At 35.8% G+C, this 21,654-nt stretch overlaps 1 protein-coding gene across 6 annotated transcripts in view; it reads left to right on the top strand.

The window, feature by feature from the left end:
* The first annotated feature begins 389 nt into the window (after positions 1 to 389).
* The window catches only part of C8H6orf58 (chromosome 8 C6orf58 homolog), a 106,142-nt gene continuing 84,877 nt past the window's right edge, over positions 390 to 21,654 (top strand). For 4 of the 6 annotated variants that reach the window (XM_045524571.2, XM_045524570.2, XM_045524573.2 and 1 more), the window contains exons 1-5: positions 390 to 745; positions 3,328 to 3,414; positions 4,880 to 5,064; positions 5,989 to 6,089; positions 9,726 to 9,964. In XM_045524571.2, the coding sequence (XP_045380527.2) occupies positions 445 to 745; positions 3,328 to 3,414; positions 4,880 to 5,064; positions 5,989 to 6,089; positions 9,726 to 9,964 (913 nt within the window). In that variant the 5' untranslated portion in view covers positions 390 to 444. The other 2 variants (XM_045524576.2, XM_045524568.2) reach the window with 2 other exon arrangements.

The following is a 21,654-nucleotide window of genomic DNA, read 5'->3' as shown; positions in this document are numbered from 1 at the left end:
ATTTTATTTCATCATTTTCTTTATTTTTTGAATTGAAATATAGTTAATTTACAATATTATATTAGTTTCAGGTGTATGACATTGTGATTCAACATTTTATTAGATTATACTCCATTTAAAGTTATTACAAAATAATAGATTTATTTTATGTATGTGTTTATATGTACTGTGCTGTACAATACATCCTTGTTCATTATTTATTTTACATGTAGTATTTTGTAGCTCTTAATCCCTTACCCCTAACTCCCCCCTCTTCCCTCCCTCTCCCTCTGGTAACCACCAGTTTCTTCTCAATTCTTGAGAAAGCAGCCTGTTTTCATTGGTAAGGCTGTCCCTAGGGGCAAGAACAGTGTTGCTATGCTAGTGTAGAAGCAAATACCGTGACTTCTTCCTCCATTTCCCAATAAAAGCGCTGTCACAACCTCAACCCTTAGCTCTGGCGTGATGGCTTTCCTTCACCCTTGGGCCTGTGTGCTAGTCAGCTGCATTTCTGTTTCTTTAGTAGGAGAGTTCAATCTCTCAGATCTCTATCCTCCACTGTGGAATGAGAGTCCTGGTCAGTTCAGTGACTACAGGGTGGAAAATGGAAAGCACATTATCGATCCCTGGGTGTACCCTGAGAGGATGGGGATGTATAAAATCCTCGTGAACAAGACAGCCAGTTATTTTGAAAAATTTGCACCAGATAATGAACAAAATATTTTATGGGGATTGCCTTTGCAGCATGGCTGGCAATATACTACAGGTAAGAACGACTCTTGTTTTCATTCCAGTATAGCCAAGCTGTAACTGGGACTGGGACTCTGTACATATCAGACTATGTATCTGAAAATTGATTAGTTTATTTTTCCTCTTTTCCCCCATTACCATTATTTTCTACTTCTCTTTTTCTTCCATAAATCTCTTTTGTGTGTTGCCTGTTTTGACTAGAAACTGCAATGGGACATATGGCATAGATGTTGAACAAAAGAGACTTCATATCTAACCTACTGGGCATCCTGCAAATATTTATTGAACTCCTACCAGGTGCCAGTCTTCATTCTAAGCACTGGGAAGAATAAAACTGTCAAGAAGATAAGCATTAAAAAACAGAAGGTGATGTCAAATTAGTTGGAATGTCTTAAAGTTCTATTTGTGTTTACCTATACATGGAAATGGAGACAGGCAAGGAGTGGCACCTTGTTCATGAGGTTGTTTCTCTGCAAATGATTGCTTCCTTTGGAAAATTAAGTGCACTCTAGGGTTTAGTTAGAAGATATGTTTAGGCAAAAGATTCATGAGTTACAAGATATTTAGGCTGACAGAGAAGCTCATGAAAGAGAGTAGTGCCTCCTTCATTCCACACTGATAACACCACCAATAAGTAAGTTTGTTCTGTTCTGATGGAAAACACATAGGGAGAAGATTAAGATTTATCTGAGATCTGAGTAGGGGTCACATACAGGAGCTACTGGAGATGGTAACTCATCCACATTTGTCAGGGGATGTCTTGAGACTCAGACTGACTCCTATTTATCCGACTTTCCTCAGAATTGAAAAGATCGAGGTCCAGGAGACAGCATTAATATATAGTCCACTGTGGAGACATGCCAGTCTCAGGGAGCCTGGAGGCCAGCAGTAGATGGAGGCTGAGTGGGCTGATAGATTAATACCCTTCTTACTCTTTCATTACACTCACATATCATGATTAAGCCTGACTAAACTCATCTAATAATGGGCTTAGATGTTTCCAGCATTTTCTAAAAGTAGCTATGGGGTTGGGGTAGATAAGTATTTCAGACAGTTTTCTTGTCATCAAAGGTGTTACAACACAATTGAAACAGAAAACAATAAATAACAACTCAAGTAAAAGTTAGAAGTGCAAAACAGGGGACACAGTAGAGTCAGCTGGAGTAATCAGATAAAAAAATGGATTTAAACTGAGACTTGAAATGTGGGCAGAATTTCACTGGGGAAAAAAGAAATGAAATCTATTAGAGAATAAAAGAATGAACGGAAACAGTGTTTCTCAGGCGTGGCTGCATCTTGAAAATAATTACCTAGCATTTAAAAAACATCAGTGCAGAGGTCCACCACCAGAAATTCTATTCTAATAATGTGGAAAATTAAGCTAAAGACTTGAGCTTGGAAATAGCATGGCATAGGTATACGTGATTGAGTATAGGGTATCGTTCTTTGTGTGTGTGTGTGTGTGTGTGTGTGTGTGCAGTCTGAGAAATACTCGGTTAGGAAAATTCACACTCCTAATATTCATGCAGGTTAACAGATTCAACATTCTTTATCAGTTATTGCTTTGAGAATGATCAGATTAGGAAAGCTGAGTGATGGAGAATAATGAGATGAAAAAGAAAAGAACTGAAGATATGAACGGAAAAGAGATGACCAGAACTAGCAAAAGAAAGAAGGAAGGTGATGAAATTATAGAGAAATGGAAGGAAAAGAAGGGGAGTGCACAAGAGAAGGGGTAGAAACAAAAGTAGAAGATGCAACACATGGGTCAGTAGAGGTGTGACAGCCAGGGAGCAATTGAAGAATCAAGGGAGAATGAATCTGATTTCTTCAGGCAGAAGTCAGGGAAAAGAGGACGTTAGCAGGAGTGGAGATAAAAAATTGTAGATGAGTCCAGTAAAACACTGAAAAAGTGCAACAAAACAGAACAACTCTTCTGGGAGCATCAGCTGACAAGAGGAAGGAAATCAGAATCAGAAGGATGAACAAAAGATCAGAAAGAGGGATGGCAAAATGACATAAAATGAACATGAACAATCAGAGAGAGATTGAGAAAATATCAATTGTCATTTGTGAGGAAACGACTATACTCATTGGAAGAAACACTTTTCATGTTTTCTTTTATCACTTAACACAACCACCTTATGATGGTTAGTTATGATTAGTTAACATTAATATCCTCATTGTATAGATAAGGAAATTCAGGCACAAGTGATTATTTATTTAGCCAAAGTGAAGTTAGTAAATTACAGAGCAAGGATTTGATTTGGACTCCAGGTTTCTTTCAATCTGTATGCATATTGCTTCTCTAAGTTTGAAGGGAAGTAGAAAAAGGAGTTGAAGAGAAAATGGTTACAAAAGCAAATAATATTCAAAACAGATCATTCAAAAGTAGAATATTGCAGTGATGTTAGATAGAAGAAGAGAAATTGGTTCTGTGATGGGAAATGAAGAGTAAAGAGTGATAGGAAGAGAAACGAGTCATCAGAAGATAAATGTGTGTGCAACTTTGCAAACAAAATGCACCTAGGTAAGCAACGATTATAATCAGTTTCAAAATGTGCATAATAAATAATCTATGCATACTCTCTTTTCCAGGCAGATTAGTTGATCCCAGCGGAAGGACAGACTGTGGCTATGAAACTGGAGATCATTTGTGCATCTCTGTGGACAGTTGGTGGGCTGGTAGGTTCCTTTAAATAGCAAAATAAGTAATAACCTCCCTCCACCAAATTATTCAACCTGACATCTTAGGGACAGAGAAAAACAAAAGCAGCACTATTCCTTTGTGAAAAGGAACCTACTTCATCCTATACCTTGTGGGCTTTATGTCACATTCTAGGATTTAATGGCCACCATCTCAATAATGATTCCTTCCGACACGTTTCACACAGGGACTGAAAAAACGACCTGCAAAGGACAATGGCCTCTAAACAACTAGAACTGGCAGTCAGGTGGGAGGTCCCACTGGTCAGAAGAGAAGAGTCTCCAGGATGGGGAAGGATGAGAAACGAGAGAACAAGAAAATACTACTTTTTCTCATTTTGCTCAGACTAAATGTGTTTCATTTTGTAACTCGTAAACATGTCAGAGATTAATCTACCACAAATCATTCTATCCATCAGTAGTCTAAGGCCTCAGACAGACATTCAATACCAAAACAGTCAGAAAGTATTTTCTAATTCCTTAATTTTATTTTGTGTTTTAGTAGCAAAACTAATTTACACACAATTTCTTAGAGCTATTTCTCAATAATTAGAGACAAAAGCATATTAAGTTTTACTTTCTTGAAGTGACACATATGACATCCACCTTTGCATATTTTTCTCATGTGATACCAATTGATTTTTTTCAAAGACTCACAAGTAGTCATGGCCGCAAATCCAGAATTCAGGGTTCTCCTTTCTCAGATTGACTTTGTAGTTTGCAGTATCAGCCTGCTACACTGGGGGCGCAGGACTGTGTTCACAAATGCATGTGTTCACAAATAACAAATGTGTTTCACCAATGGGAATCAGTACAATAAGCTTTACAGCCTACTAAACCACAATGTCTCAATCTGCTAGAATAGGTTATATTTAGAAAGAAATTTTAAAAATCTTAAATTATTTTCAGTTTAATTATCCAAAGATCTATTATCAACATTTATCTAACATTTTTGCTTTAAAGACCTAATATAAGACAATGACTTTGTGACATCATGGTTGCACATTAAACTTGGTTAAAGAAAATACAAAATATTAACACTATAACTGCATTAAGATAATTTAGGAAAAAATGTCACATTTCATGGTAAAACCTCAGTGGTGGTGTAGCATTCTGTGCATAAGTAGATACCTTTCTTCCATTTTTACATCATTCTCTGAAAGCATGAGTTATTACCAAATTCATTAAAACTACTTTTTGTTTTAAAATATTGTCATCAACTACTTTAACCCATATTCTTTTATGATTGTAGGGTTATTGACAGAAGCATGTTACAGTTTTCTGTATGATCCTTAGGGAGATTTTCGAATTTTTTGCAGTTACTTTTTTTTCATATGTTTCTGAATCTTTGAGTTTTTGCTTAATGGTTTACAGATTCCTTAAAAACATCCTCTATCACATTATTTAGCGCTCATGACAATAGTTAAGTATTTTGCTTTTACAGATATGAATTACTTTCTATCTGCATTACCCTTCCTTGGTGCAGTTGATTCTGGCATAATGGGGATATCATCAGATCAAGTAACGCTTTCGCCACCACCCAAGGATCAGACGAAGTTTTGTCTTGATGTTTCTAGTTGTCAGTCATCCTTTCCTCAGACAATGAGCAAGTGGAATACCTTTTACAAGGTGCTTTTGTTAAGTTTTATAACTTATTCTCTTAGGAGGTGGTAAGAGTTTGGGTTTTTTGTATAATACTTTTTGTTTAGTTTTTAATGTGTATTATACAGTATAAAAAATCTAAATTTTTATGGAAGTTATAGTAATACCATTACATTACAGCAGGGCGTTGCATGTCATTAACACCTCTGAACCAACATAACATTAACACAAAATCTATCCACTCACCTCACCCTAAATAAACCATATGTAAATATGAGAGCAGACAGGTTATCTCACTGGATGAAAAGATGATTCTGGTAAATTGAACCTTCAGGTCAACTGAAGTATAACACTTGGGAGAACTATAATTATGCAGTTGGTTTTAGAACAGTCAATTAACTTATTTCAACTGAATTGATCAGTGGTCATAAACTGGTAGAATTAAACAATTATATGGCAATCAAAACTAAATATTCAATGACCAAAATAAAATACAATGTTTAAGCATAGACATGGGCCAAAATCAATGCAAAAAGATAGAGTTGCTAGTTCTATAAATTATTAGCTCATTATTTTAAGTATGATTAAATTAAATATTCTAGTAGTTTTCATCTTTTCTTAATCTTAAACTTTTGTGGTAAGTTCAACTAAGGTAACAGAAGAACAACTGATAAACAAAAAATAACGTTCTCTTGGCCAGTATAAAATATGGACTTACGGGAAAACATATGAAGTTCATCTGTTTCATAAATGCATTTAATGTTACTACTAACAATAGATCATTATTATAGTCTTTACAGGGTGCTAGTCACTGATAGCTTAAATTAATCCATAGAAAAAATTTCTCATCTCGTGTAGAATGTTGCTAAATTGTAAATGTGAACAAAATTAAACTGTAGGGAGAGGAATTGTTATAGCTGTTCAAACATTAATTTCTTCTCTTTGCTATAGCATTTGCAGTTAACGTCTAGTAGCTTTGATGACTTATTGAAGTACTTATGGGATGCACATACCTCAAGCTTGAAAGATGTCTACAAAGTTTTTGAAGATAGGTAATTTTTTGTCTTATTTATTGTTTTTTATCCTTTTAAAGTGACTATCAATCTTCCTATTAAATATTATATTTAATCATCGGGGATTTTTATGATAAGGTATAAATGTTTTAGTATGATCAGGCTTAAAATGTGTTTTATGAAGAATGGGCAAAAATTTGAGGGAAAAAACCCTGTAACAACCAACCAGCTAACCAACCAACAAACAAAACATGCAACCAATTTGTCTCTAATAAAAAAAAATTATCTATGTTAATTTTATCATAGGCACATAATCTGATAGGCACATACTTGGGGCAAAAAGTCAACTAGCATCAGGATTACCACACAAAATAGCCTAGAAGATTATCAGGCCACTCCACAGGCACACCTAGATGTGAAGCTGTAAAAATGATTTGTGCTAAGATGTGAATAGCACTGTATAAGTCAGTGTTCTCCAGAAATACAGGCTCATAGGCAATGATAGGTAGATACACAGATAGGTAGGTAGACAGATAGATATGCATTGTAAGGAATTGGCTCCTATGACTATGGAGGATGACAAATCCATAATTTGCAAAGCCAATGTCAAGTTTAAGCAAAAAGCCTGTAACTGCTGTAGTACCAGGAAGAGCCTATGTCCCAGTTTGAGAGCCATCAGGAAGGAGAATTCTCTCTTATTCACAGGAAGATTAACTTTTTGTCCTCTTCAGCCTTTCAACTGATTGAATGAGGCCCATCCACATAATGGAGGGCAAGCTGCTTTACTCAGTCTATTGCTTTAAATGTTAATATCTTCCAATAACACCCTCACTGAAGCACCCCAAATAATGTTTGACCAAATATCTGGGCACCCTGTGGCCCAGTCAAGTTCGTGCATGAAATCAACAATCATGGGCTCTGTCTAGGGGGTGGAGTCAACCAGCAAGAGTGACATATGGGATAGAAATCTGTGTATAGTTTAAAACATGGACAGCAACAACAAAAAAATCAGGGCTCATTGGTATTGTAAAAGTAAATTTCTAAATCCAGCAAGAATGTCGGGTACCTCTTAGACCATTGGTTGTTGTCTTGCTCACAGATGCCGTCATCCATCCAGTAAGGTAAATAAATAACCTGTTCACAGATTCACAGCATGTTTCCTCCCCTACTTATGGCTTCAACAACTTACTGGTATTAAGTTGGGCAATTCAAACAGCGATAAACTCAGTTTTCTCATCTTTGAATCTGTAATAATAACAGTACATGCTACATCGGATAATTTGGGGGATTAAATGATACATCAATTCATCGTGCTTAACATGCCACTGGCACATAAGCAGCATTCCATATAAAGTAACTATTATCGTCAAAACAAGAGTCAGTAGAGGGCAGTTGTGGAGAACATGAGCTTTTTAAAAGCCAAATTGCTAGTTTAAATCCTGACTCTGCAATTAGGAACGTGGCCCTGTATTGCATCCAGCTCTTCGCACAGTCAACAGCCATTGAATGTCAGCGTCACATGGCAGTAAGAATTTATTGCTCACTGTCTGAGGCTTGGCTGGGCAGCTCTGCTGATCCTTCCTGAGCTCACAGAGTGTTGGCTGATTTTGTCTGGCCCCACGGGGTGGGTAGGGAAGCTTGGCTCTGCTCCACTTATGTCTCCCTCTCCGTCAGGCAAGCCTGGGTGTTTTCCACTGTGATGACAGAATGGCAGGAGACTTGAGAAACCAAATGTGAGAATGCATGTTAAACTTATGGTGTGTCAAGTGGGCTAATATTGGCCAAATCAAATCTTATGGCTGAGCCAGGGGTGGGAAATTATACATCCTCTCTTCCCCTGCCTTTTTTCCACTGTAGCAGGGAAGGGGCACTGGAAAATGACATGCCAAAAAAATAGAGAGGAGTGCTGAATTCGTGACTAAGAAGAGCCAGGTGCTTGTAAGGAACTCTGCTGGGGAGACGCCAAGCCTGTACTTAACTAGGATTCGGGGTGATGAGTGTTCTAATGGTACCATGTAGGGGAGCAAAGGACAGGGAATTGATTCTGGGGGATATAGAGAGTATTGAAGAATCGAGGCCCTATTTGCAGTCTGCTTCAGCCTGGGGACCTTCCTTGGAATCTCATGCGTTAGTTACTTTAGGTAAAAAATATACTAGGAGTTGTTTATTTACACGAGACAAAACTGAGCTCTGTGTAGTCTACATATACTTAAGTCAAACTCTGTGGTCCTGGATGGTCAGATTGGCTGGTACATGTCCATGGTTTATGTTTTTAAATGTTTTAAATTAAAATGAGCCTTTAAGGGTGTATTTTTCTTTCTCTTTGACCACATCTTAACTGACTTATTGGTTGAATTGTTCAGTAACCCATTCAACTGAACAATGTGAAAGGCTTCCATTAAATTCCACTTGTGCTCATATGCCCTCTGTGTCTTGACCTGGTGCCCTCATCCCTTTCCTCGTTTCCTCATGTTGCTGACTCCCTTGCAATTTGTTTAATCCACTGTTACTAGGGTTAGGTGGCCATTGGTCAAAATCCTTATGAATTCACACTGCTGTTACTCCTTACTTCATTGTCAGCTGTGATGTGACTAAAGGCAATCAGCTGTGAATCCGAACCAGACTCTTCTCTCATCAAGCGTTCATTGCACCCAGTCTTCTACTTCTGGGTGTGGGAGGCAGTGAGAAGCCCATGTGTACGGGAGCCAAACACAGCAAGTTTTCTCCTCCGGCTTATGTTATGGATTGCTTAGAAACATAATGCAAGCATTTTCTACTTATTAGACCCTCCATATGCACTGTACTGTGGAAACAGAGAAATTATAACATAACCTAATTAATAAAAATTTCAATATAATCTAGTGAGAAAACAAAATTTTTAATGTATGAGTGATATAGTGCTTTGGGAATATAGAGAAAGAGGAAATAGTTGATTCCACCTCAGCTGGGCTGGAGAAGTCTGTGAAGGAGGTGACATCTATGAGGAGACTTAAAAGAGAACATAGCTGGTGAGGAAAGCGTGGAGCAGACAACGTTTCAAGGGGAATAACTGTCAAAACCTGCAAGTTGTTTTGCATGCTTAGACCAGAGGGGGACAGGAGCTGTGAATTATATAGTTATAAAACTATTTATTACACTCTTAACCTTTCCAATGTAATAATTTGTTCTCTAAATAGGTGAGAGGGTTTGGCTACCGAGGAGGCTCCACTAGGAAAAAAGCACTTATTTGGAAAATCAGACAAGAACATCAGACATCTTTCTCTCTAGGATACTCAGTGTTTTGGGGCTTTCTGACTTCAAGAATCAATAGTTTACAAAGGATGTCTGAGTTTAGGAAGAATTTTGTCTTGGAACATTTGATCTTTATCTGCATATTTCTAGTCCTCAGTTATGGTCTAACATCTGGTTATTATATGATTTCCAACTGTAAGGTATCTGATTAAAAGAGATACACACTCAAAGCAAAATATAAACAATTGATGGGATGATCCTTTCCAAATTTAAAACTTTTAATTACCTACATATCTTCAAAGGTAGGTCCTCAAACCATCACATCCTAAAACTAAAAACTACATTCTTAGTTTGTCAGCAGAAAGTGATCTTTCCCAGAAAACAATGAAGCTGAAATTCCGAGTGGACTAATTATAATGGTACATGTTTCCACTCGTCTTTTAGGTTGGAATATTATTCTGAACCAGAAGCAGATTTTGGAAGAGATTGGTGTGTGGCTTTGGACTATCTAGCTACATCCCGCTTTCCTACAACGTTTATTAGAGTGTCTGAGTTCCAGAAGGCCCTGCCACCACGAGTGCTTGTCAGTGGGGATAAAGCCCCCTTCATCAGCAACTTTACCGCCCTTCAGAACACAGTCCTGCTTGGTCTAAATCTTCTTCACAAAGTGGATAGCGCTACAGGTAAGAGCCTTATAAATAATACCTTAAAGAAAATCAGTATTTCTTTGAACGAAGGAGGGAATAATGATTATATCAGAGGTATGTATTGCTATAACACATACTCTCAAAGAAAGTCATGATTTCTTGCAGATATCCACCCCACACATTTTGGTCCTTCCACTCATGGGTTGTCCTCTCTGATGGGTTCCATTGGGCAGCATCCCACAGTCCTGCAATCCTTGTAACTAACCCTATTTTCTTGAGACCAAAGAAAGAATCCAGAGGCAGCAATGGAGACATCAGCAATTTATTGGACAGGGAATCTTACAAGTCAGAGGCAAAGGTCCTAGAGTGATACCCCACCGTGGATAGCCAATGGCAATCTTAGCTACACAGGGGAGGAGGGGGCTGTCAGTTATAGGGGGCATGGTGTCCAAAGGGCTCTTTGGTTGCCAGGGGGACTGCTGGAACACTCCCTGCCCTCCTTCCCCCTCCCCTCTAGATCTTTGGGTTAGCAACCATTGTGAGGGCTGCTGTTTCCTGTTGATAACAAACATACATGAGCCATCCTGGTCCGAGGGCTAGAACAATCCTCAGCTAGGAGTAGGGCTGATCATGTAGGCAGTTACTGATTAAAGTTTCAGCCCTTGATGGGGAGACAGTTATGCACATAAGGTAAGGGTAAGGCCGAGTCAGGTCAGGCAGAGGATGTACAGATAGCAAGAGAGCAGCCATATAGGTCCTTGTTGACCCACAAAGCTACCAGATTGCTTCAGGTCTACTTTTTTCATCTCCAAACCCAGATACATGCTTTTTGTAGTTCTTTTCTTTCACTTTAGTATCACTCTTAAATTTAGAAAAAAATAAAGGAATCTCAAAAGAAAACCTGCCACAGTTAATGAAAAAACTAGCAAACTGACATATGTGAGTTCCCTCTATTCAGCCTTCGTAGTCTGGCAGAAGTATTCTGCTCCAGCCCCTCAATTGTAGGGTTTCCTAGCAGCGTGAAAAACAGAAGGAATCTTTAATTGCAAGTTTGCAGTACCATATCATACTAATTTTCCAGACATGCTCTAAATGCAGTGAATCAAAGTTAAAACATAATTAAAATATTAGTATTTTTGTACTAATATAAATAAAATAGAAACAGACTCACAGACATAGAAAATAAACTTGTGGTTACCAGAAGAGGAAAGGGAAAGATGGAGGGATAAATTGGGAGTTAGGATTTGCAGATACTAACCACTATATATAAAATAGGTAAATAGCAAGGTCCTACAGTATAGCATGGGGAACTATACTCAATACCTTTTAATAGCCTATAATGAAAAAGAATATGAAAAGGATTTATTTATATGTGTATAACTGAACACTATGCTGTATACCAGAAATTAACACAACATTGTAAACTGACTGTACTTCAACTTTTAAAAATTAACATTTTTAAAACAAAAAAGAATCTGAAAGATTTAAAAGACATAAAACAAAGTAATCGACAGATGACTGGATAATGAAGATGTGGTATATTTATACAATGGAATACTATTCAGCCATAAAAACCAACAACCTAATGCTATTTGCAGCAACATGAATATTCCTGGAGAATGTCATTCTAAGTGAAGTAAGCCAGAAAGAGAAAGGAAAATACCATATGAGATCACTCATATGTGGAATCTAAAAAAAAAAAAAAAAACCAAAACAAAACAGAAACAGACTCATAGACATAGAATACAAACTTGTGGTTGCCAAGGGGGCAGGGGGTGGGAAGGGACAGACTGGGATTTCAAAATGTAGAACAGATAAACAAGATTATACTGTATAGAACAGGGAAATATATACAAGATCTTATGGTAGCTCACAGAGAAAAAAATGTGACAATGAATATATATATGTTCATGTATAACTGAAAAATTGTGCTGTACACTGAAATTTGACACAACATGATAAAATGATTATAACTCAATAAAAAATGTTAAAGAAAAAAACAAAAAAAAAACCCAAAGTAAATGTCAAATATATGTTTTTGAAATCTTATTTGCATTAGGTTTAGTTACAAATAAACCCAAACACCTCAGGGCTTCCTGCAATTGAAGTTTCTTCCTGCTGTAGTAATGGTTCCAGGGCAGTGTATTCAGTCAGTGGCATCTTTCCTTCACTCAAGGAGGAGCAGACTGAAGATCCTTCCATCTGTGGTCCTTCCAGCCCCTGGCCTTTATATTACCTACATCTCACCAGCAGAAAAATACTATAGTGTTGGAGACAGCCTGGACATTCCTCTCACTTCCTCCTATACTCTATTGGTATGAGACAGTCGTATTGTCCCAAATCTGGGTGCAAGGGGTTAAGGAATTAAATGGCTGCCGACGAACCACCTTGGGTGACAAATCTACACCATGAAAGGAGATGTCTGAGTTTTGGGAGTCACCTAGCCATCTCTGACAAATTATTACACAGCATGATTGTTTTCTAGACCTGGATCCTATAAGCTGGCTCTTTCCTGTTCGGATGTAAAGGGTAAAGAACTGAGTCAAGAGTTGGAAGGTCTTGAAAGCTTGGAAGCCCCATACTACAAGATTTTATTACTGAGATTTAGCTTTGGATTTAATATGTGGTTTTGAGTTGCTTTCACAAGAAAAAAATTGGAGATTAAATGTTGGAAACTACTGATTAAAAGAAAGTGACCTTGATAGCATAATTGTGTAGATATCACATAACGAGGCATTTACTATTATCTAGTCACTATTCCCATGGCCAACCATTCCTCATGCTCCCAGTGACACACAGAATTCAGTCGTAGTGACAAAGGCCATAGGATTTTCAAATAAGTAGAGAACAGAGAAAAAAGATATATGAGAAGCAAACAATTGGTAAAATACAAACATTGATATTTAAAAATGAGCATTTTAAATTAATTCAATAGAAATACACATTTACATTCTCAAAAATCCTTTCAAGATATCATTTAACTGGAGGCAGGGGTATAGCTCAGTAGTAGAGCATGTGCTTAGCATGCACAGGGTCCTGGGTTCAATCCCCAGTAACTCTATTTAAAAAAAAAAATAAATAAAAACAAAACAAAATCAGCCGATTTTTCAGCAGGAGCTTTGCAGTCCAGAGGAAGTGGCAAAACATATTCAAAGTGTTGAGAGGAAAAAGTTGTTCTCTACCTGGCAAAGGTGTTCGCCAGCATTGAAGGAGAGAAAGAGTTTTGTGCACAAGCAAAAGGTGGAGTTCAGCACCAGTAAAGCAGTCTTACAAGAAATGGTAAAGGACTTTTTAAGCTGAAATAAAGGGTGCTAATTAGTAATAGAAAAACATAAAATATAAATCTCACTGATAAAGGTGAAATACAGTTAAATTCAGAATAATTTAATTTTGTAATGGTGGTTATTCATATATAAATCTAGTATGAACGTTAAAAGACTAAACTAGTAAAAATAACTATAATAACAATTATTTGTTAACAGGTACACAAGACAAAAGATGTCAATTGTGACAATGAAAGCATTAAATTTGGGGGTGTGTGAGAATAAAAATGTAGAACTTTATGATGTGTTCAAACTAAGTTGTAGACTGAGAGTAGACTGTTATAAATACGACTGTGGGATCGTCACCAGTTGTGGGTTCTGGCCAGCAGAAGTCCCGCCGAGATGGAATGAATTACTCAAGACTCTGTGGAAAAGTCAAGAGAGCGAGAGGGAGTCAGGAGCCAACTCCAGGATCCTCTCAAATCTCCCATATTCATTGAGTACAGTCAAAGGAGGAATGCAGGAATTTAGGGCAGGACAGGGTAGGATCACAATGAGTACAAAGGCTTTGTTTATTGTTGGTGTTTGGCTCAAGGTCAGAAGACCCTTTTGGTGAATCATGTTCATGTAGAGCCTTTCAGCTTATCAGGGCGGAACGTATGAGAATCAGCTGCTTAACAACTTGGACTCAGTAGGCTGTGCCTGTCTTAGGTTGCCCCCCTCAGGGGATCTTACCTGTCATTGGCCTTCTCACCTCTGAGTCTGCAGCTTTTTATAAGTTGTTTACCATTCCAGCCCAAGGCTGTTTTGGGGATAGAAGACTAACAGCGGGCACGCCGAGTGTTTATAGCCGGGGGCCTGGGTCATTGCTAAAACCTCAAGGCGGTTACTAAGCACATCTTCTTTAAGGAGATAAGCGGCTGGGATCTGTTACAATTTGTTAACCCAATCATGGGTTCCCACATATAACATATTTTATGTAAGACTCATGGTAACCACAAGCAAAAATCTATAGTAGATACAAAAATGGTAGAGACAGGAATCTAAGCATACCACTACAGAAAATCATCAAATCACAAAGAAAGAGAGCAAGAGAAGAAAGGCACAAAGGTATCATAAAACAACCAGGAAACAATGGAAAAAATGGCAGTAGTCCAAGCCTATCAATAATTACTTTAACTGCCAATGGACTAAATTCTCCAATCAAAAGACAGAATGGCTGAATGGATTAAAAAATAAGACCCAGCTCTATACTGCCTACAATATACTGACTTCAGCTTTAAGGGCACTCAGACTTAAAGTGAAAGGATGGAAAAAGATATTCCACGCAAATGGAAATCAAAAGAAAGCTGAGTTAACTATACTTATATCAGGCAAAATAGACTTTAAGACAAACATTGTAATAAGAAACAAAGAAGATCATTATATAATGATAAAGGGTCAATCCCACAGGACGATATAATATTTATAAGTATTTATGCACCAAACCTAAGAGTACCTAAATATATAAAGCACATATCAACTGATCTAAAGGGAGAAATAAACAGCAAAACAATAATACTAGGGGACTTCAACACGCAACTTTTATCAATTGATGGATCATCCAGAGAGAAAATCCGTAAGGAAACATCTAGGATCAAAGAGTATTTTGGAGATTATCAGAGTTGGCAAACCACTGACCCAAGAATGGATCATGGCATTTTTGTTTGGTCTGCAAATATCAATATTTAAAATATAAAATTATTTGTGAAAATTTAGTAATGATAAATTTCATGAAAAAAATCTAAATTTCTGAGATTCTTCTAAAAAGCTTTATAATACAGGGTATGGTGGGTCTACATTTCTGCACATCACCAAACTCCTGAAGTTGAGTAGCATTTGCCTCTTTTTGAAATAGTTTTATAGCTATCATCACTACTAATTTATCTGATTTCCAACATTTATGTTACCATCCTGTCCTCTGTAGGCATTAGATTTTGCAGTCTCTAATATAAGTAATGATTAACGTCATATATATGAGTTAAATCCCTCAAGGAAAGAGTACTGGTATTTGAGAGGGATCAGTAGAGCATTCTTTTTGGCCTCACCTAAAATCAAAACCAGTTGAGACAGGCAAAGGAGAGAGTGAATGGAGGTGGAACCTCAGCTTCAATACTGGAAAACAGTTGGAGTATATGATTTAGATATGCAGCACCAATGTTCTTCCTACTGCATACCTCTTCTTTAGCCCTCGGAAAGGCCACCCAAGGGAAAGTCTGCAGAGTAGGATAGCATCCTAGTATCACTTCCTCACTAGTCTAGATAGAAGAGAAGAAGAGCTTTGCTTGGGTCTTAGGACTTTAGTAGGTTAGCTCTAGCCAGTTAAGAAGCATGAACCAAATGCTGTCACCCACCAATCGGGGAACATGCTGTATCTCCATGAAAAGGAGTAAAGGATATTTATGAAGATAGCTCTTCATGGAAATTAAGCATTATCCTCCCATCCCCAAAGGGCCTAGGGGAAAAAAAGAAGTATACCTGGGACCAAAGATTCTGGACACTTCTAAACGGTTACCTCTTGTACATTAACAGATCTAACCTAAAATATTTCTTCTTTTCAAAAATTGTTTTTAAAACTTTAACTTATTTTCTCTTTATTCAAAATGCACTTTAATTGTAGCTTTTACTGATTTATTTAAAAATATATTTAATATATTAAAACTTAAGAAGTCAGTGACACTTCTTTGAAATATTTTACTTTTATTACATAAATCACATAATATTCTTTTAGGAAAATTAGGAATTGCAAAAAGAAAATTTAAGAAACTTACCCACCAATCTTATCTCTTAGAGAAAATTTTTTAATTTTTTATTTCTATTTTTTATTGAAGTATAGTTGATTTACAATATTTCAGGTGTATAGCAAAGTGATTCAGTTATAATACATATAAATTATATATATATATAATATATAAATAATAAATATAAATACGTATTCATTTTCAGATTTTTTCCATTATAAGTTATTACAAGATATTGAATATAGTTCCCTGTGCTATACTGTAGGTCCTTGTTGTTTATGTATATTGTATATAGTAGTGTGTATCTGTTAATCCCAAATTTAAAATTTATCCCACCCCTCCCTTTCCCCTAAATGACACTTATTAAATGAAAATATGTCTTATTCGTTACCATCTTTCTTCATCTATATCTCTTGGTTCTTCACCCAATTTTTAAAAGTCACTCTTTGGTGCAAATTTATATAATTTTTTAAAATACATAAAACAGTGAAAATAAATGAATAAATAAAAACTTACATTGTACAAATGAAATCATACTCACTGCTTTGCACTATAGTTTTTACTAGGAAATTTTCATGGAGCTTTTCCCATATTAGGACATACTGATCCAACTCCTTCTGTTTAAATGACACATAGTGTTTAATAAGCATACCGTAACTGGGGATATTATTTTCTGTTATAAGCTATTAGCAATAATGTAACAATGGCATTTTATGTATACTTTCCTTGCCATTATTTATTATTTTACAAATAAATTTGTCAAAAGGAAATGAATTAAATTCGGTGGGTCATATACTGCCAAATGGTATTCAAAAAAATTATCAGGAGTTTACATTTTTGTCATAAAACTATTAGTTAAGGTTCCTGTTTTCTGCAACATATTATCATATAGCGATTTCTATAATTTGTGTTAGTGTATTATGCAGAAAATGGTACTTCACTCTTATATGAATTTAAAATTCTTTGAATGAGTTCATGTGCTCTTCCCAGTTTTCTGGGTAATTACTTATATATCTTATTGATTTTTATATGAAAAGCTGGTCAATTAATTTTAAATTCAAAAACTTTATGTGCATAATTAACATGTAATGTATATATATATTTGTATCCAAAATACTTGGAATTTTGTTTAAAATAAATATTTTAGCAAATGGGCATTAAATTTACATGTAATAATTTTATATCTTTTCCAGATTCATTATCTTTGACTGTATGGAAAATTTTAATGAAGACACATGTTGCAAGGATGGTAGTTCTAGAGCTTTTTGAAACAATCCTTGCTATTTTTAATCCAACGTTCTTGGAAATGGTTAATGAATTAGAAATGAACAATTCTAATTTGTTGAGAAACAGTAATTTCAAAGTTTAACACTATCCCCACCATATAATTTTCTTGTTTCTGCTGTTTTTGATTTATGCTTATTTGTTAGGATTTTGTCCAAGCATTCCTAATTTATATTCAAATTAACACTATGATTATTTTGCTCAATTAATAATTCTTGATTTTTGCATTCATCAGCATTTAAAGTTTTATGGGATCTAAAGAAGATTGTACTAAAGTATCATAAATCACTAAGAAATTAATCAGCAGACAATAAACTTGTATGGCTCTTCTCTTGTTATCCTATGTAAACTGATTTCATGAAATTTAAAGCAATATATCTTGCTGAATTATAACCAAAGTTCGGATCATTTTAAAATAAAGTACTGACAGTCAATTAAAATTTTAGAACTCATAAAACTGAGCTGGCAAATCGACTATACAACTGATTTGTCAGTTTTTTGGTGTATGTTTTCACTGACGACAAGTTTATAGCAATTAGGTAAATTTCCCCTCCTTTGGTCCACACTTAATGAGTGCAAGGATCAAAATTGTCAAGGTTTCTCTTTTTTAGGAGAAAATGCACTGGCCAGCAGGTGGTGACTTTCAGAGTTGAGATAAAGTGTTTATTTGAAGGTTTCCCTGAGTTCACCCATAGACCAAATCTACCCACTAACTGTTGGAAAAAGAAATTAGGTAAGTTGGTTTGAATAGTATGCACATCAGAATAGAAAAATAATGGCTTAAATCTCAATTCTATTGCTTTCCAGGATGAACATGGGCAATTTTCTTAACCCTCTCCATGCCTCAGTTTAGTAATTGTTAAAATGAGATTGTAAAACCTACTTGCAGAATTACTTTGAAGTCAATAAAAACATAAAGTGACTAGGACTCTTCCCAATGCACAGTAGGCATCCAGAAAAATTAGCAATTGTTACAATAATTGTCCTCAGAAATTGATAACATGTGCTATATTGTTGGGGCAGTAAAAATATCTTTGATGGATGACCGAGGACTATGAATATGTTTTTATTGAATCCAAAAGCACACAGAGGATTTCCTGGTTGTTGTGGACAACAGAGACAGTGTTGTAAAATCCCAAAATCTTCTACCACATATGATGTGAAATAACTATACATTTATGAAATGTCCACACAAAACCAAACCCTCAATGTTACTTGAAGACAGACAATGCTAAAAAGACAAAATAGCTACCAGTAAATAGAGAAAAATCAACAGATACTAGTGCCCCAGGAACACAGGCTTTGACCTAATCCCAGCAAGCAGAGGCAGACCAAGAAAAACTGTCTGGTAGATGAGGAGGGTAGATTCCAAACAACAGCAGAAAGAGGGAATAGACTATATTTAATAGGCTGTATACTACCATCTAGTGATAATCTAAAAAATATCATCATTATTCATAGTCCATTTTTCAATGGTTCATTCTAGACTTCCCCTGACCCTACCACACCCTTGTAATTACTTGTATCTTCTTTCTCTGATGGTGATAATCCTGGCATTTATTTGCAAGCGATTACACTCTGGAAGATAGTTTGACAGTTTCTTATAAAACTAAGTGTACACTTATCATGGAACCCAGGAACTTGGGCATTTATCCCAAGGAAATGAAAATTTATGTTCACATAAAAGTCTGTAATTGAGTTCATGGAAATTTATTTCTAATAACAAAAGAAACCGGAAACAACTTAAATGTCTGTTAATGAATGAATGGTTTAACAAATTCTGGTACATCCATAAAATGGAATACTACCAGCAATGAAAAGGAGCAAACTATTGATACATGCAACAACTTCCATGGGTTTACACTTAGAGGAAATGCCAATATTAAAAAAAAAAGACTACAAAAAAAAAGACTACATAGTACAATTCCATTTATGGTATCTTCTTTGACCCTGGATAAAAAATTTCTGCAAGCCTCAATTTTCTAAACTACATGAGAGAGATACTGGCTAATTTACCTTATAGAGGTTTGGGGAGTGTTAAACACAGATGGAAATACACAGTGCTCAATGCAGTGAATATGTGCTCCATAAATATTAGCTGTTACTCTGTTTTGTTTTTGTTTTTTGGTCATTCTCTGTTATTGCTTATTTTCAAAACTTTATAAAAATTTAATTCTACTTACTTAAAGATGTATGTTAGGGTTCTTGTTCGAGGTGGGGTAGGGAGGTTTTAAGCAAGGATCTGGTGGCAACTCTGGTAACAAAATTAGTCAGAGAAAGACAAATACCTTATGAGATCCCTTATATGTGGAATATAGAAAAAATAGATACAGAGAACAAACAGATGATTTTGGAGGCTGGGGTGGGCAAAGTAGGGGAAGGAAACAGTCACCCAAGTCCAGGAAGTGCAGAGAGTCCCATACAAGATTATTAACCCAAAGAGGAGCAAACCAAAATATATTATAATTAAAATGTCAAAAATTAAAGATAAAGTGATAATATTAAAAGCATCAAAGGAAAAGCAACAAATAACATATAAAGGAACTCCCATAAGATTATCAGCTGATTTTTCAACAGAAACTCTACAGGCCAGAATGGAAGTGGCATGATATATTTAAAATAATGAAAGAGAAATTACCAAAATATACAAACAGCTCATACGGCTTAATATCAAAAAAACCAACAACCTAATCAAAAAATGGGCAGAAGACCTAAATAGACATTTCTCCAAGGAAGACATCCAGATGGCCAAAAGGCACATGAAAAGATGCTCAGTGTTGTTAATTATTAGAGAAATGCAAATCAAAACTACAATGAGATGTCACCTCACACTAGTCAGAATGGCCATCATTAAAAAGTCTACAAATAAAAATAGATCAAAAACAAACTTCTTCTGTATAGCACAGGAAAACATATTCAATATCTTGTAATAACCTTTAATGGAAAAGAATATGAAAACAAACATATGTATCTATATATGCATGACAGAGACATTATGCTGTACATAAGAAACTGACACATTGTAACTGACTATACCTCAATTTTTAAAAAGTCTATAAATAAGAAATGCTAGAGAGGGGTGGAGAAAAAGGAACTCTCCTACACTGTTGGTGGGAATATAAATCACTGCAGCCACTATGGAGTTCAGTATGGAGATTCCTTAAAAAACTAAAAATAGACTTACCACGTGATCCAGCAATCCTGGGCATATATTTGGAGAAAATTATAATTCAAAAAGACACATGCACCCCAATGTTCATAACAGCACTATTTACAATAGCCAAGGCATGGAAACAGCCTAAATGTCCATCAACAGATGACTGGATAAAGATGTGGTAGATATATATATACCATACACACACACACACACACACACACACACACACACACGCACACACGTCTAAATTTGTTTAATTCTTTAAAATCAGATTTTTGAAAAGCTTAAACGAGATAATGCTTGCAAAGCAGTACTTGGTTCATAGAAGTACTCAACAAAAGTAAGCAAGTTACCATAAAAGACAGCAGAGGCTAATTTATTGTCACTGTGAAGATACTTTTAAGGGAAGTTTGGAGCTGTTGATTAAAGAAAATGTTGAGGCAATGGGCATGACACACTAAGACTAAAAAATTACACTATGCCCACCTTTATGAGTGGACAACCTTAATACTGAAAGACAATGGAAAAGGCATATAGTGACGGGAGATGGAGAAAAAGGAGTCTGCAATGACAAAGAGGAAAACAGCAAAAGGGTATTTTGTGAATAGGTGAGGAGATTTTGCCAAGACCTTTCACCTTTGAGTATATACTTTTACCTATCTAAATAAAAAATACATTTCCCTCACAAAGTCAATATAAAATACTTCACAAAAGGTAGTGGCCAGTGAGGAATTTAAAAGATTTATCATTCAGGGTTTTCTGAGATTCTAATATCTATGTATTGTTTTATAGGAACAGCAACACCAAAAAGTTTGTTGAAGGCTGTTTTGAGACAAAAATCTCATGCTTAATGACTGAACTTACATAATTTAAATCACTGCAACTCACATACCTATTGAAAAATAACTCTTGAATCATTTTTGTTTTTTGAGGATGAGAGGTGGTGCTGCTAACTGAAATTCGACATAGAATCTTTTACCACACTATTTGCATAGCTACCTTATATAAGCATCCAGAATCTAAGAATAGAAATTAATTTCATACTGCATCTATAAAAAATTTGATTGGGCATAAAGAACTACTTTACTATGAGCCGTCAAAGAATGTATGAAACTTTCTCCTGGAAGAAGTGTAAATAACCAGCTATCTTTTCATGTGTAATCTTCATTGAGGGACCAGATGACTCTTAGATGAATGAATTGCAAATAGAAATGGAAAAAGTATTTCCTATACATTCTGTAA

The sequence above is a fragment of the Camelus bactrianus genome, chromosome 8 (assembly GCF_048773025.1).
Source record: "Camelus bactrianus isolate YW-2024 breed Bactrian camel chromosome 8, ASM4877302v1, whole genome shotgun sequence".
Lineage (NCBI taxonomy): Eukaryota > Metazoa > Chordata > Mammalia > Artiodactyla > Camelidae > Camelus > Camelus bactrianus.
This window is presented reverse-complemented; position numbering and strand designations above follow the sequence as displayed.